At 37.2% G+C, this 15,968-nt stretch overlaps 1 protein-coding gene across 2 annotated transcripts in view; it reads left to right on the top strand.

Moving 5' to 3' along the window:
* Positions 1-15,968, top strand: part of PDE10A (phosphodiesterase 10A) — a 195,931-nt gene that overhangs the window by 116,699 nt on the left and 63,264 nt on the right. For both annotated transcript variants that reach the window (XM_075088069.1, XM_075088068.1), the window contains 2 exons: positions 3,769-3,797; positions 15,565-15,685. In XM_075088069.1, the coding sequence (XP_074944170.1) occupies positions 3,769-3,797; positions 15,565-15,685 (150 nt within the window). The remainder of the gene's footprint in view (positions 1-3,768; positions 3,798-15,564; positions 15,686-15,968) is intronic.

The raw sequence follows: 15,968 nt of genomic DNA, 5'->3' as shown, positions 1-15,968 counted from the left end.
GGAGTATCGTTCTCTGTGCTATGGATAAAACCACAGCAAAGTGGTGCCAGCACTGAGGTGTATGTGCATCCTATCACTGGGCGTGTACTTGGCCCTTAAAAACTGCATGTCCAGAAAAGCAATTTGATTCGCTCCAGGTTCACGGGGTCACATTTCTTCCTTTACTCTTGGGAAAAGAAAAAGGCATCTGGTTAGGCCTTTGGTTTCTTTTAATATGGAAAATTATTTTCTAGATCATTGTGTAGTAATTTAACTTGCATCTAGATGCATTAACAGAGTATTTGATGCTATTTTTTCCCTTCTCGTCCTCATCTTTTGCTTTCCTCCTTCCCCTAAAAACATCTCCCATTTTTCTCACCAGTTCATAGTCCCTGAATTGCAAACCTTATCTGTGGAGTTCTAATACCAAACTTCCCAAACACTTTGTTTATCTTTCCTCTGAAAAAATGGCATATATTATATATTTTTTATTCTAAAAAAGTATTGTCTCTACAAATTTTTTCAACAAAACTTATCTTTATTGAATACCATAGGGCTATTTTTTTCCACCCTGATCTGTTAGCATATTTCTTTTAATTTCCTCACAGAAAGAAATAAAAAGTTTTTGGATGTAATGACCATCTGTCCATTTGACGTCGTGCACCTAGCAAAATGGACCCAGACCTGAATGGACAGGGTCTTCTTATGTTACCTTTATACAACTTCTTAATAAAAGAATTATTCCTTTATTATAAATAAATATTAATATTATAAATAAAGGAATTATTCTTTATTATAAATAAAGGAATTAATGATTAATTGCAAGGCAGGAGTGACACCTCTGTGTCTCATGTTATAGAAATTAAAGCACAGTGTTATGTATGTGTGGGAAGTTTAATGTTGGGTTGGTGGCATTTGTAACATCTTGCTCAGACTGAAATTGCATTGTCAAGCATCCCAAAGAATAGGAAGGCATTAATTGCTTGTTCTTATATTGGAGCACTGAAACTTTTTTTTATGGTGGCTCAAATAGTGATTATGTAGACTTTTATACTATGTAGTAAGCTTTAGATTTGGTACATTTAATCTATCCTCTGTCATTGGAAACTGCAGTGGCAGTTATGTCTCGCAATGGTGTGAAAGCCATAGGGCTGTGATGGTAGTCATTTATACTAGAAATATTACAGTAAATTCATTTGGTTCCAGTAGAGGGAGATCACTAGTATGATTTAGCCATGCTTTTCAGAATATACACAGATGTTCTGGGTAAGAGGATGCAGGGTTGATTTGAAAATGAGTTGGGTATTTTTTAGGGTATGAAGTTATTCAGGGTGCTAAAAGTACTGAGTAACTGAGAGATAAAACAGCTGACAAAGTTAGTACTGATAAAAGCTGATTGGTTTGCCTAGAGGAAGAAGTTTCTGATTTTACATATACAGTAGTGGGCTCTTAATTAGTTGATAGCACTCTGGAGAGAGATATTAGTATTAAAAAATACAAATACTTGAAAATGTTAGCCCAATGTTTAGTAACCATCAAGAAACAAGTAAAATGTTAAGAATTATTCCTTTCAAATATGGAGCAGACCCCTAAATCATCCCTGTGTCATTCTGTAAGTCCCCATTGTGTTTTCCTGAGCTGCGGTATTGCCTGTAGTTCTGGACTTCCCATCCCTGAAGGATGCAGTGGGATAGAGGAGGTAGGAGCAGTGAGAACGACCAGCAGTGCCGAGTGGCTTGCTTGGCACCAGCAGCAAACCAGACCAGACCTCTCAAGCCAGGAAAGGTTTTGATGGGGTGCGAAGCAGAGAAGGGCTTGTTTGAGAGATTTTTAGAATTACAGGCTCCATAGATAAGGTGAACAGAGGGCATCAGATGAAATCCATAATGTGCAGATTCAAAATAAAGTAGACATAGTTTTTCTTATAATATGTATTTAAACCATAGAACTCAGAATGTTGTGAAGACTGAAGGATGGTGGCTCGGGTTTAAAAAACAAACAACATTTAACACTCACCCCACCCCCTGACAGTGTGAAGAAGAAAACGCCATCCTAGTCTTTTAAACAGAAATATATCACCACTGATTTAAGAAATGTTACCTCCATTGGCTACTGAAAACTGAGAGTATACTTCAGGGAAAGTGTCATTATGTCGTTACTCAGGTTTCTGTCATTCACCTCTTCTGTTGCACACTGTCAGAAATCAGGTAGCAGGGGAGGTGGATTTCAAGTCTGGCTTTCGCTGTTCTTGTAACTGGGAGGTAGATTTGTCTGGTCAGGGAAGATAACATCACTGAACATGGCAGAGTATGTGTTATACATTGCGTGGCAAACAATGGAACTACCTTAAGTAGCTCAATTAAGTTTATGTCCATGTTCTGCATGTGTAAAGTACTGGTATATCATTTGATTGGGGGTAAGAGAAAGCTAATATTCACTCATAGTTGTAAAATATATTATTTTACTTGGTATGCGTCAATTTTGAGGAGAAATCTGTAGGATTATAGAGAGTTCTTTGGAAATTGGGTCTTGAATCTGTTTTCTAGAAAATGTTTTTTTCTATCTTTATTGTTTAAAAGTTCATCTTAAATGGCAAGGTAGGAAGAGCCTTTGCTGGTGATAACATTGAAATACTTGTAAATGTGCCCTTCTCAACAGGCACCTTAAGATCCTTCCTTCACCTGGGGATGATTTTGGAGAAATTGTAGTGTATCTGCTGTTAAGCAGCTTAGGTGACACTATGTCTGTATCTGACAGAGATATCTGAAAATCCACTCAGTAGAGATGTATCAAAATATGTGTAAATTAAGGGCTACAAATATAAACATATGATCTATCTCTGTGAGATTAAATCTATTTGGTGACTTAAAATTAATTTCCAAAGCACAGTAATTTGATTCCTAGTACCAAATGAAAGGTTACAAATTGTCCCATTTATGTTTTCAGGAACAGCTAGCCAACCAGAGGTTTGTAAGAGTATGTTTAAGCTGCTTTTGGTGTGGTTGAACTGGAAGTTGGAAACTGTTCTGTGGCAGATGTGTTCTTGCTGTATAACTGCTTTCTGTTTATTTTCAGAAATACTACTCAGTGTTTTAAGCTAGTGCTCTGGTATTGTACCTGTGTTTATTTTTGCATATTTAAATTACAAAAAAAAATGCATGACAGTCTGCTTGCATTTGAAAGGACAAAACATTATAGTGTGTGTATATATATAAAAATATAAAACCTTGGAAGCTATGTGCTTCCAAGCTATGTGTTATGCCAGATCATACCAATGATATTCCTCTATTATGGTTGCAAGGCTTTTTTCCCACATCCAAAGTACTCAACAGGAATAGCACCTTTGATCTGCAGAACAGAAAGTCTAAGTCTACTCACTAACTTGGTCAAATATGTAGGATATTGGTGGCATATATTTGGTATTTATTTCTCAGACTGCAATACTAACAATTGCCTTACTGAATTGGAGTATAAATGTAGGAGAATAATATAGGACTTATTGGTTTAGCTGGCCTGTAAACTGACTTAGGAAATGTAGGAAATTTTGTATTCTTATTAAGTCAGGACAGAGTTCTCGAATAATTTATCCTACTTCTAATTACTTTGGGGATTTAGAAGTTTAAAAGATTGTAAATGTACACCAGTCTGTGGGTATTTTAATTACCTAATTGAACCATGTTAGAGAAGTTTTGTACAAGGTGCAAAAATTGTTTGAATTGCAGTATCTTGTTCTTCATTCGGTCTAGAAACTTCCCTGAGTGCCTAACTGTTTGTTTTGTTTCCTCTTAGATGAATCAACTCCTAAAGAAGTCAGCAGGGTAAGTGCTACTCTCTATCCCTTCTAAAAAGAAGTGTAGTTTCTGAGGCCCACTGTTCACTTGAGATCCTTTTTGTGCAGTCTCTGATCAAGGCTTGACTCTATTCCCTGGACATAGTGGATCTCCAGAGAAAAAAAAATTGATGTACTGACTGACTAGAGAACAGTTAATAAGGAAAATAAATATGAAGAACACTTGATTGGCTGTAAATAAATTAAAGGGTATTTTGCATTAACAAATTTAGAGTTCTTACTGTGCTATTTTCGTAATCCAGTTTTAAAAAGGTACTTCACAGAAACCAGGAAAATCATAGGACTTTGAGCTTAGGCATAACAGCAGAGTATTTAATCATTCTTACTGCCTCGAGAGGTGGCAAGCATAAGAGGAAGCAAGGGAAGGAATATGCCCTTTGAGATGTGCTGTGGTATAGACACGCTAAATTCTTTAATTTGAAACATTTTGCAGTGTACTGTGTGAAATACAATGTAAAATTTGAAAAAAAAAAAAAAAGGTTAAGTAATAAATTCCCAACTCTAGCCTTACATCTGATTGACACTGTCCTGCAGAATATTAGTCCATGGTTGAGGACTAGTTAGGGGGATCTGTTAGAAACTAGTGCCTTTGCTGAGAATGACAAAAGAACAGTACAGGACAATCTGTTGCCCTCAGATGTGTCCAGTCAGCCTGAAGCACCCAAATGTTATTTCATATGAGATGATGGAGTCCTGTTTTGCTACTCTCCTTGAATGTCTTGCATAAATTATTTCGTGTTCCCAGGAGAAATACAATAGTGTCAGCCACATACTAAATATGAGGCTGATTGAAAGACTGCAAAAGCCAGCTGGGTGGTCTTGCTCTCAGTAGAAGTCCGTTGGAAAATATTAGGTTATGGAAGGAGTGGAAACAGGCTGGTAGTGGAAACCTCAGTTTGGTAACCCTGAGAGCAGAGGGCTGGCAAAAGTGGGAACTGAAGTTCACCTCTTACAAGACTGGAAAAGAGATTAAATTATATCTAAAATGAGTTTATTCCACAAAAGTTCTCCATATACATGATGTGCTATGGATGTATAAGGGTGTTGAGAATTTAGGTGAAAATTAATATGTTTTGTTGATTTATTAATTTATAACACATTTTTTCATCACTTCTTAGTATTCAACACTTATGGCAGTTGAGTAAATACCTATCGGTGCAACCAAAGGTTATTGTTAGTAGTATATCTGTATATATTGGTTTGATTTCAAAATAATTAAAGATCTGCCTAAAAATCTGAGAAGCTGTTAATTATTTCTGTGGAAGAAAGTTCATTTTATTTGTCATTAATTTGGTAAATTGATTCACATTTTACCTAAAACTCTGTAAGATGGAGTTACAGGACATCTCGGTTAACACATTTGAGCTATTTATGGCAAAAAAAAAAAGCAAGCTCTGGAACCCTGAAACCCCCCAAGGCCTCCCTGCCAGTCACACAGATCCCAGCCATCTCAGCCCCTGAAGTCATATCTAGTGATTCAGAGCTTTCCTGAAGATCAGTGGGCTGTCTCTTCAAGTCATGGAGTCAGTGTTCTTGAGTAAACGTTTTCCTTCTGGTTGTTTTGGTGGTTTGTTTGTTTTGGGGTTTTTTTTTTTGTTTGTTTAGCTATCAAATATTGTGCTCTTCGTGTATATACTGTTACACTACTGTTTTCCTTTTTTAAAGTACAATACTTGAGGGTACTCAAGTGCACCATACTACAAATGAACAAGTTTAGTAGTTTATAGTATTTTTGAATAATGCCATATGTAATAAGGTGGACCATTGTAATACATCCTCTTTTTTTAGGAGCAGCTCAAACAGATGCCAGTTTAATTAAAATCTGAACATAAATTAGAATTTAAGTTAGGAAAGTTCTGTATGTAAGTAATGTTTTGCAGACAAAAAGACATGTTCATGCTGACTGAATAATTATGAGTTTTAAAGTCATTGTAACATTTTTAATTCCTGAAAATGTCTCCAAGAAGCAGCTTATATTATAAGGAAGCAAAAGTAAAGGTTAGTGAAAAGAAACTTATGGCAGAATTAAATCACCAACTGGTTTAAAATATATTAGTTAAGATCCAAGGTAGAAATATGCTGAAAAATTGTAGTTTTCATTGTTGGATTTTTTTTCTATCTTTCAGTGTTGGGCAGAGTGAAAACATTAAAAATATTCATAGTCATATGCTGTGACATCAGTTGCCTCAATAGTCTCCTCTTCTTTTGTGCTTACACAGAACAACAGAATTAAATTGGGGGAGGATATTTTTTGTTAAATTTATTTTAAGCCCTTTCTGCCCCCAAAAAGCCTCACTTTTTTCTTTATAGATGTACAAGATTATAGGATTGTTTTAGGGACTCTAAATACTGAACTTGTCATTCATTTGCCTTTTTTTTAAAATATATATATTTTTATATATATGTGTCAACAAAATGCAGTGGCATGAATGGTGTCCAGATTTTTGAAAAAAAAAAAAAAATCTTTTACTTCTTGAACTATTGGAAGGAAATTTTGGTATTTTCAAGGGTTTGTATTGTTGTTTCACACTTTGAAAATTGAGGAAGTTCTCAAAAATGCTGTTGTATAGGAATTGCACTTTTAATCTTTTGACATTTTTAGCAGCTTAATAGAAAAAAGAAACTAAAGTAGCACTCTTGGCTATCTGCATTACATTGCATGTGTTTGAAACAAGGAGAGAGTAGGAGAAACCTTCCACTATTTTAAATTTTGAGATTTGTAGAATAGAAAAGAAGCTTTTCAAAATTTATTGTCTTTACTATAGAAGTTAATAGAAGTTATGTGTAAAGATATCCTAGACTGGCCTGTCAATGGTAGCTGATGGGTGGGGGAAGAAATAAGATTTACTGATTCTTATAGACTGCTTTTGGCATGAGAACAGCTCTGGTTACAAAATATCTCATGAGCATCTGTGACCAAACAGTGAACCTGTGAACTTTTTTCTGTATGCTAGTTTCCAGTATTTATGAAATATATGTAACTGGGAACAGACTCTCCTTTTCACATGATGTAGTAGTATTGGGAACATCCTTGGAAATGCTGAGTTTCTTCTGCTTACTTATTGTGCAGATGTGTGTTGGCTGATCCCATCCATCCTAGCTACAGAAGTGGTTTTCTGGGCAGAGGGATTTCAGAAAGAAAACCAAATATTGAACTATTTTGATGAAGAAAACTTAAGCTGAATTTTACACTTAGTTTTTGCTGTTTTATCGGCAAAAGAAACAAAAACAAAGGAGTGTGACTTTGAGCACTAAGTGCACATGCATTCATGTATGTCTAGACTAAAGATATATTTCTTTGACAGGATCAGTGAAAACAGTGTTCATTGGAGACATGTTATTCTTTTCAGTTGGCAAAAATAACCCCATTCCTGCATGAACTATAGCCAGGATTTTGTTCTACGTGCTGCTAAGTTTCCCATGATCGCTGTGTGCTCTTTTGTACCTCAGATTCTGAAGTTTAAACAAAAATACTTAATGTTCCTGATATGATCACAGCAAAATTAGCTGTTGTTCATTTTGCTTAATGACTTTCCATTCCATGTTTACTTGAACAATACTTCCAGTGAAGCTGCATTTTGGCAAGTACCTTTGCTTTGTAAACTCTGGTTATGCCAACAGCAATTCACTTTGCAGAAGTTTACCATATAAACACCAGAAAATTATTACCTAGCAAGCGACTAGCTCATTTACAGCACTTTGTTCTTGGAAACAGGAATAATACTTTAATCCTCTCCTTTCCCCTTTTTGGAGTTGGAGCTTTTGGCAGCTGCCTCGGCACCAGCTAGAACCCAGCACACTGTGTCACTGACAGTTACAGAATTAGTAAGTGTGTTTTCAGTAAATAGCTGCCGTAATTGCATGTATCTTCACCATGCAACTGATAACAGAAGTTTTATGACACGTTGGCAAAGCAAGCTCATTCTTTGTAGTATTTCCTTATTAAAGATGGGTTTTAAATGTTTTCACACGGTCCCAGAACTGAAGGCTGGAGTGAATTAATTAAAAAGTTAGGGGAAGTAGAACAAACATATATATTCAACCTTTAGAAGTGATGCAAATGGCATTGCACCCATTGTCACGAGAAGATGATGCTTGTATAAGCTGATTTCTTTATAAAGAAAAATCTTGCGGGTACGGTGGTGGTGATAAGCAACAGTGATAGGAAAATGAGGAAGTTTATTTTTAAGTTTATACGTGATGTATTTAGAGTGCTTGCAAGTCAAGTATTAGGAAGGAAGGTGGTTTTATAAGCTTTTTAAAAAGAGGCGCAGTATTAAGCCTTGTCAACTTAAAATGAAGCTCATTATGCTGTTTTATTTTATAATCTGGAAAGGTGATATAATTGAGATATTCATGCAATTTTATGAGCCCTACAGTTAATAACAGCTTATATGGTTGCTTCTAGATAATCGTAATGTTCTTTGCTTATAAGCCAAGCTTTTGCTTTTTGTTATGTATTTTCCCTATTACTGGTAAAGCAATTTATTTCAGTGTTACCATTTGATAACAGGGGAGGAGTTGATGGGAAGGTTAGCACTGGATGCCAGTGAACGGGGGCTTTTTGGCAAGAAGCTTCTTCTAGGGAAGGTGTTCACTGTCTCTCTAAGGCCTGAAATCAGCTACGTAAACAGTCTGGGAAACGTGGGCCTTCAAAATTAGTGAACCCTTTCTATGCAGAGTGAGAGCTGGTTTGCATCTTTTGACGTAGTAGGGCCTGTCCTGCCAAATGTCATCTCATGTTTTCCCTTCTTTGCTTTTGTCGTGAACAGTGTTTGATGTGTGAACAAACAATTCATAAATACCTGTGTATGGTGCCTCGATGCTAAACTTTATTCACTGAGCAAGTTCTAACCATGTCCTCTGCAGTCAAAACAAGAAGAATAGACGTCAGACAAATGCGTGTAGAGGCAGTTTTCTTTGAGGCTATATACAAGCATTAAAATTAATCACCTCAGCTAAGTCTGCTCTTTATAGCTTCTTGCTTTGCAGTGTCCAAGTTTAAACAAAACTGGTTACTCCAGCCACCCTGGTTACCTCTTCTGATTTTTTGGAGCAGAGAGATTTTTCTGAGCTTCCTCTCCAAGCTCACTGCTGCTCTGAAAGCCAGCTCTGCACTGTGAGCTTGCTTACCACATTCTCTCTACTTTTGTTTTTCAGTCTGAGGATTTGACATCCTTTGCATTTCCACCTTGAAGCAAACAAGCAGGTTTTTTTCCCTTCTGTAGTGGTTTTTGTGTTGGGTTGGTTGTTTTGGTTTGTGGTTTTTTTTTTTTTGGGGGTGGGGGGGGTGGGGGGGGGTGTTGGAATGAAGTCCAGACCCATATTTTTGGTTCTTTACATGTGCAGTTTAGATGTGTTTTCACTGTTATTAGGACACAATGATCTCTTAGTTATCTGTGCCCAAAAATGAGGAACACCAGTTTCTGTGCGAGATGTAAACTAGCCATCAGTGTAACAGTGCAAAATATTGCAGCCAGTGAAGGTACCAGGCCTACAGAAGGTAGTAGTACACGTAAACATACATATCAAACATGTACACAACCTAACTTATATACACATATAAATGACCTGAGTAAAAGTTTGTGTCTTTTTCCCAATGTTATTAGTTGGCTTAATTAAATATTTTGGCTTTTTTTCTACAAACATTTTTTCTTTATACTCATTGGCCATCAGAAATGCAGTGACATTACCATAACTAATATACATTAATTTCTTCATATAAAAAAGTAGGTCACTATTGTGAAACTTACAGGTCTGGCCTTTTTTGTTTTTAAAGTAGCTGTCTGAATACTCATTACGGTAAAGTGTGGTGACACATGGAATGAATATTCTAGGTACTTTTAAACAAGACGTCTCTTACAAGGCTGCCTTTGCCTGCAAAGGCTGGATTTGGTTTCCAGTATGTTCCTCTCTAGTCATGCATTCCTTTAGGGGGGAACAACAACAACAAAAAAACAAAAAAGCAAAAGGCAAGAATATACCCCAGTTTAAAAATCTGCTTATTACGTGGACAAATAAAGTAATTGTCCCAAAATTCTTGAAGGAAATATACTGTTTCTTTAAGAAAGGCATAGTAATTGAGTATTGATTATCTTCCCAGAAGATAAGTTATGGAGGCAACTGGAAAATGATATAGAGTTGAGTCTCTCAAATCAGGGTCGTAAGTGAGGATCTGTTTTTTTTCATAAGGTTACCTGAAAAGAAGGGAAAGCTGATCTGTTTCAACAAAAGGCATCAATTTAGTTTGCTTATTTATTTTTGTGACTGCAGTTCTTGTTTTTAAGAAGTACAAAAGCGTTGCTGTTGGGAATTCTTTTTTTATAAAGCAGCTGTCAGTAACATTGAGAACTTATATATGCAAGACCAGTCTTTTTATGCTTCTAGTCCAGTATGAGTATGCCTAGCATGAAATAGTTTAAATTGACATCTCAATCAAATGACAAGCAAATGTTCAGACCGTTAAGACTGCAAACAAATGCACTTTTATTATTTGAAGATTTTGTAGTTAATCTTTAAATTAATTCCCTGATGATTCTTGTTGCCAAGACTATGGTTTTAGAGAAAGAAAACTTGGGTTGGCTGGAAGTTTATCAGGAGATTTTAGTTTTGGGTTTAGCACCTACTTATGTCCTGGATTATGCTTCAGGAAGAAGAGAGTAGCTGTCAGTTTTAAAGAGAAGACTGGAGAAGTTTGGGTACAGGTTGTTGTTACATTTCAGGTCTCATGACTTAGGTATGTGTGGTGAAATCCAGTCGCTGCCTAAGGACATCGATTTGTCTAAAGTGCTGTGCTGAATCACTCTGCTTCACTGTCTGCAAGTCTTGATGCTGTCATTGACAGATTCATTTAGGTGGTTTGATGAAGTATTAGCTAGTTACCTGAAATACTGCCTGATGTAACCAAAGAGAGAATGGGTGTTTAAACTCTCTTGTCTATATACAAACTCCTTGGCCTATCTATGCACATCCTTTGTTCTTAGTGATTTAGCACCCTTCAACAACTGAGGCTCCTTACAAAAGCCTCTGAGTCTCCCACCGGATCTTAATCCTGGTCCAGGAATTGCTTCTTACCTGAACAGCTGGTTTTGTCTTTATTTTTATCTTTTTTTTTTTTTTTTGAAGAATGTCGTTTTGACCTCACAAAGCATTTTTGTCCTCAGTTTTTTGAGGTTGTTTCATCTTTGGTGGTGGTGGTTTGGTTTGAGCAGGGTTTTTTTTTGCCTGCTTACATGTCTCAGACTACGTTCATGGCCACCCATGCATCGTGTGGCCCCTCTGACTCCTCTAGAGTGCCTTGCAAATGGATAAGGGGGTACTGGACACAACATGTACAACATTAGCTTGCTCAGCACTGCTAATGTCCTCATTGCACGGTCTGTCCAGCCAGCCTGCCCAGTGGTGAGTCAGGCAGTGCCCCTCACCTCCCAGCTCCTCTTGCATAGCAAACAAAATAGGGGAAGCCTGGGATGGCACCAGGGGCTGGCCCTGAAGCACTGGTTGTGAAGATCCATACTGCTTTCCCAGGGCCTCTCTACATTTCAGTCTGATAATACTTGAAAGGGTGGGTAAGGAGCTTTGAAAATTTTTAATAAAATGCTTGATGCTTGCTGGAAGAATTGGTCCCTGCTTTCCTAAAAGCCTGTTTCCAAAGCATACTGATATGACTGTTCAGCATCTTCTCCTGTTTCCTGGGCAAAACACCTATGCTGTCCTTTCCATTGAGCCTGTAACAAAACAGGACTTTACAGCCACCTCCCAGAAGGCAGTGCTCCTCCGGCCCTCGTAGCCCTGTGGTTGGCTAGAGGCCGCCTGCATCAGTTGACAGAGAGGTCTAGGTCTGTCTTGTGGTTCTCGCTGACGTCCTGAAACCAGCCTAAGATGCCTAAATTAGAGCTGAAAATAAGCAACATTAAGAGGAATCTCTCTGGATGTGGCCACTTCCCCACGTTTTGTGGCTTTCACAGTTTTGGGTTTTGGTGGTTTGGTTTGTTTTATTTCCCCCCTCTCCTCATCCAATGAAGTTCTCCATCCCCAAAGTAGATTTGGCAATCCCTCTTCACATTACATGGAATTTGGGCTGTTTGTTTATTCTAACTCCTCCTAGCCTGTAATAATTTCATATGCTGTGAAGTCTGTAAAAGGACATGTATCTGTTGCAGGACCAGGCGATTGTTGCTGTGGAGGAAGAGCTCTGTAGTAGGGAGTAAGTATTATATAGGAACTTGCTCTTCTCGTTGCTATTCAGAAGACATTTTAAGAAGTTACAGAGAAAACAGATCAACTTCTGGATTATGTTGACACTTATTGACCCTGTGCTGTATTAATGAAGGCTTTTTGTTGCAGCAGAAGGGCTTTTTCTTTCCTGCAGGAGCATAAAATGCCCCTGGCAGAACTACCCTATAAGCATGAAAGCATGGAAATTAATTTTCATTTCAGTTTTGTCATACATAAAATTTACTTTAGATATTAAATTGTGTCCTTGAATATTTTTTTGTGTGTCTTAATTGTTTAGAATGAACGCTTAAAATTCATCTCACTCTACGATATTTCAGTATCTCCTTTCATGGAATAAAATGTTTGTGATTCTTAGCCTCTTTGTTTAGATCTAAGTCACAGCACTATTCTTAAATCACCTGTCATGGGTTGCTGTCTTCTATTGCACCACAGTATTATAAAGACAAATAACCATAGAAATATTTTTATATAAGTCCTGCAAAAACTTCCTTCTTTCATATTTATAAATTTGAATATGAATATTTATAACAGGATTTACCTTCTTAATTGTTAGTTCTTTTTCATAGCATAATAATATATGCAGCTACTAGAAATATAATGCCAGCATGATAGTGGTATGATAGTATTAAACCTGTTTTTATTTTAATGTAATGTCACTGAAATTCAGAATTTTACAGTAAATATGCCAAAATACTTGTAGACACTGAATAGAAGGAAGTCAGCAATGGGAAGAATGAATTAGTTAAAAGGAGTTGAGTATTAATACAAACACCAAGTGTGTCGAATATTTTTTTGAGGTGTTATTTTCCTAAAGTAAGTTTTACACCAGATATGCACAGGTCTCTGTTAGCAACCACACTGGGTAGTGCTTGCACCAAGGTTTGCTGATGACTTATTCAGGGTTTAAATACATGGTTTCATAAAGAGTTTTGTGGCTTTTCAACCAAACATAATTGTGGTTATCCAATCTAAAATACCTAGAACCAAACAAATAAACCTCTTTCAGTCCACTTTAATAAAAATAAAATGATTTTACAGCGTCACAGAGTAATTCTTTGCTGGTGATTGATCTAAGTCATAGAATTACTTAGTCGAGAATCTGGACAAATTCTATTCATCTGGCCAGTTGTGGATCCACAGCTTGTCAGCAATAGAAATCTGCCGTATTGCAACTGTATGTATTCCACAGCTACCATCTTTTTAGTAACATGGATGCATGCAATGATTTGCCCTGCTTACAAAATGTTTGCAAGCATATGTTGCAGAGGTGCAGATAAAGGGCACATAGCTTATTATGTAATTACTATGCACATGGAACTGCTGCTTGATTACGGGGAGAGTTGTTATTCTGCCATGGCTGTTATGCCAGTGGGCTCATTTTGATGATGTGTTCTCTTAACGTATTAGCTTTAACCTTTGAAGATTTGATTTAAATCCTGACTGTGCATCACGGGCAAAGAGATACGTATTCATTCCAAGTTTTGAGATGGCATTTTTCCACATGACAAAGGCTTTGTGCATGTGCACTTGATTAGCTGTTGTTGCTTTAGGATATGTGGCTACACATACTTTTGCAGATAGGGGTTAACACATATGAATAATACAGACTCTCATTCACCATTTTCCTGTTATATAGCTACTTATATTTATATCGTATGTATAAAAATTCCACTTTCATGAAATTATGCTATTGTTTTCTCCCTTTGAAGAATCATAGAGTAGTAAATGTGGGATACAACAGAGGACAGTCAATGGAAGCTTGCCAACTGCCATACAGTAATGGCATGCTGTGTTGTAAACTCAAGACTTAGAGCAGTTTATGCATGCATGCATGCAGTGTGACCTTACATCGCTGTCAAAATTTATAATCATCACAGGAAGTTATAGAAGAAATTAAGTGTGAAGTTTGTTATACGTTGAGAACATTTTGGACACCCTAGGTCTCAAATGTTCTGATATATCTAATATATCTGGAGCAATAGATTAATATAGCACCATGTGTTAGGAGGCGGTCACAGCAAAGATTCTATGTTCTCAGAAGCCACTTTAAAGTCAAGATTAAGATCTGCTTAATTTAAAGTAATTAGGAATTTATATTATCCAGCAAGCACTTAGGCTTTTTGTTGGTGGAGTTTGTTTTTTTTTCTGAGATGAAGAAGCCAAATGTAGGTTAAATACATGACTATATGCTCTGTATTCATGACATAGTGTGTTGTACATAGAAATGCATGAAAGTAATAGTGGGAATAAAAGTTATATCATGGAATATATTGTGTAAGTAATGTGCTTAATCCATCAGTGTCACATGTACGGGCTTACCCAAAGTTACAGACAGAGAAGGTCTAGAAAGATACGGAGCAGAGTTTCACACATGCACATAAATGCGGGAGTGGTGGGTAAACTGTGTTACTGAACTTCCGTGTCATTTTCCATAGTACTGTTTACATTAGTCTGGTCTATATTACATTTAGCTCTAAAGTATGAATGAGCAGGAGAATAAGTCTTAGTCTTTCAAGCAACATTAATTCGTCTAAATATCACCAGCTTCATTTTTAGTTTACTGCATCACTGAGTTCAGTAAGTAATTGACCATATTACGTTCTTCTGTTACCACATCACTAGTTTTGGGCAGGGTAGTGAATCTTTACTTACTGCCAAATATTGCTTTCTGTGAAATTATTGTTTGTGACGCTGTCAAGCCACACATGCACATTTACTGCCAGTTTTGTCAGCCCTTCAGGACTTGGTTTCAGGACTCGGGAACTGGATAACCAAATGCAGCTGGGCCCCTTAAGGGATGCTGCATCTCCTTTCCTATGAGATTTTAGGCATGTCATGCTGTTTCATCGTACCAGCAACCAGTACCCCGTTGCTCCCATCTAAATATCCTAACTGGTTTGTAATCCCTTTCTGGCTTTGTCTGCCATCTTCAGTTGCAACAAATGCCTATTAGACCACAGTGGCTGGCATGATTTTGACTCATGCGATTTCTGTCCTTCAGTCTGCTGGTGTTAATTGCTGCTGTATTTGAAAGGCTGAGCATCTTGAGCTACCACCTCAAAGCTCTGGGCCTTGGTACAGTTCTGTCGTTTGGTTCATGAATTTGAGGTGGAAGATGATGACAAAGGCAGCTAATTGCCTCCTTTTGCGGTGGAGTAGGAGCTTAAAAGGAAGGAGTTGGAGGTTACTTGCCTTCTAGTTGTTGCATCTCAGTTTCTTCTTGAGACATTGTCATGGGACCCTGGCCAGGTTTGGAATTACTAATTGCTCGGTGCTGTACTCAGTGCACTTTGAACAAACGTCTAACGGGGCATAGAGTGGAGCGCTGGGCCTCCTGCTTGGTGGTGACCCCATTCTTCAGGCAGCTGGATTATGACAGTTGTGATCGACTCTGTAGTGAAATATCAATGTATTATTTTTAATGAATTATATTTTGCAGGCTTTAAATATATTATCTGAGTTATTCTAAAATGTTCTTCTTATCTTTGCTTCCATAGTACCAGGATACAAATATGCAAGGTGTAGTGTACGAATTGAACAGCTACATCGAACAGCGCCTGGATACAGGAGGAGATAATCAACTACTTCTGTATGAACTGAGCAGCATCATTAAAATAGGTAAGAAAGAGAATCAGATGTCTCTGAGCTGTTACTTTGCATCAGTACACAGCACATTTCTTACGTGGTTTAATTAATAAAGACAGGTATTGAGGGATAAGAGTATTTTCTTTGGGTGTTGTCTCAGTATGAACTTCGCCTTCTGACCCTCAGTGAATCCCTGACTGCACTTAAGTGAATTTCATCTTTGGAGAGAACTGTGTATTCAATTGCAAAATTAAGAGTCCCCTGTTAAATGAACCAAAGAATAGACTATTCTGGTTATGATAGTGTTGCTATGTCA

This window comes from Phalacrocorax aristotelis, chromosome 3, assembly GCF_949628215.1.
Source record: "Phalacrocorax aristotelis chromosome 3, bGulAri2.1, whole genome shotgun sequence".
Taxonomy (NCBI): domain Eukaryota; kingdom Metazoa; phylum Chordata; class Aves; order Suliformes; family Phalacrocoracidae; genus Phalacrocorax; species Phalacrocorax aristotelis.
This window is presented reverse-complemented; position numbering and strand designations above follow the sequence as displayed.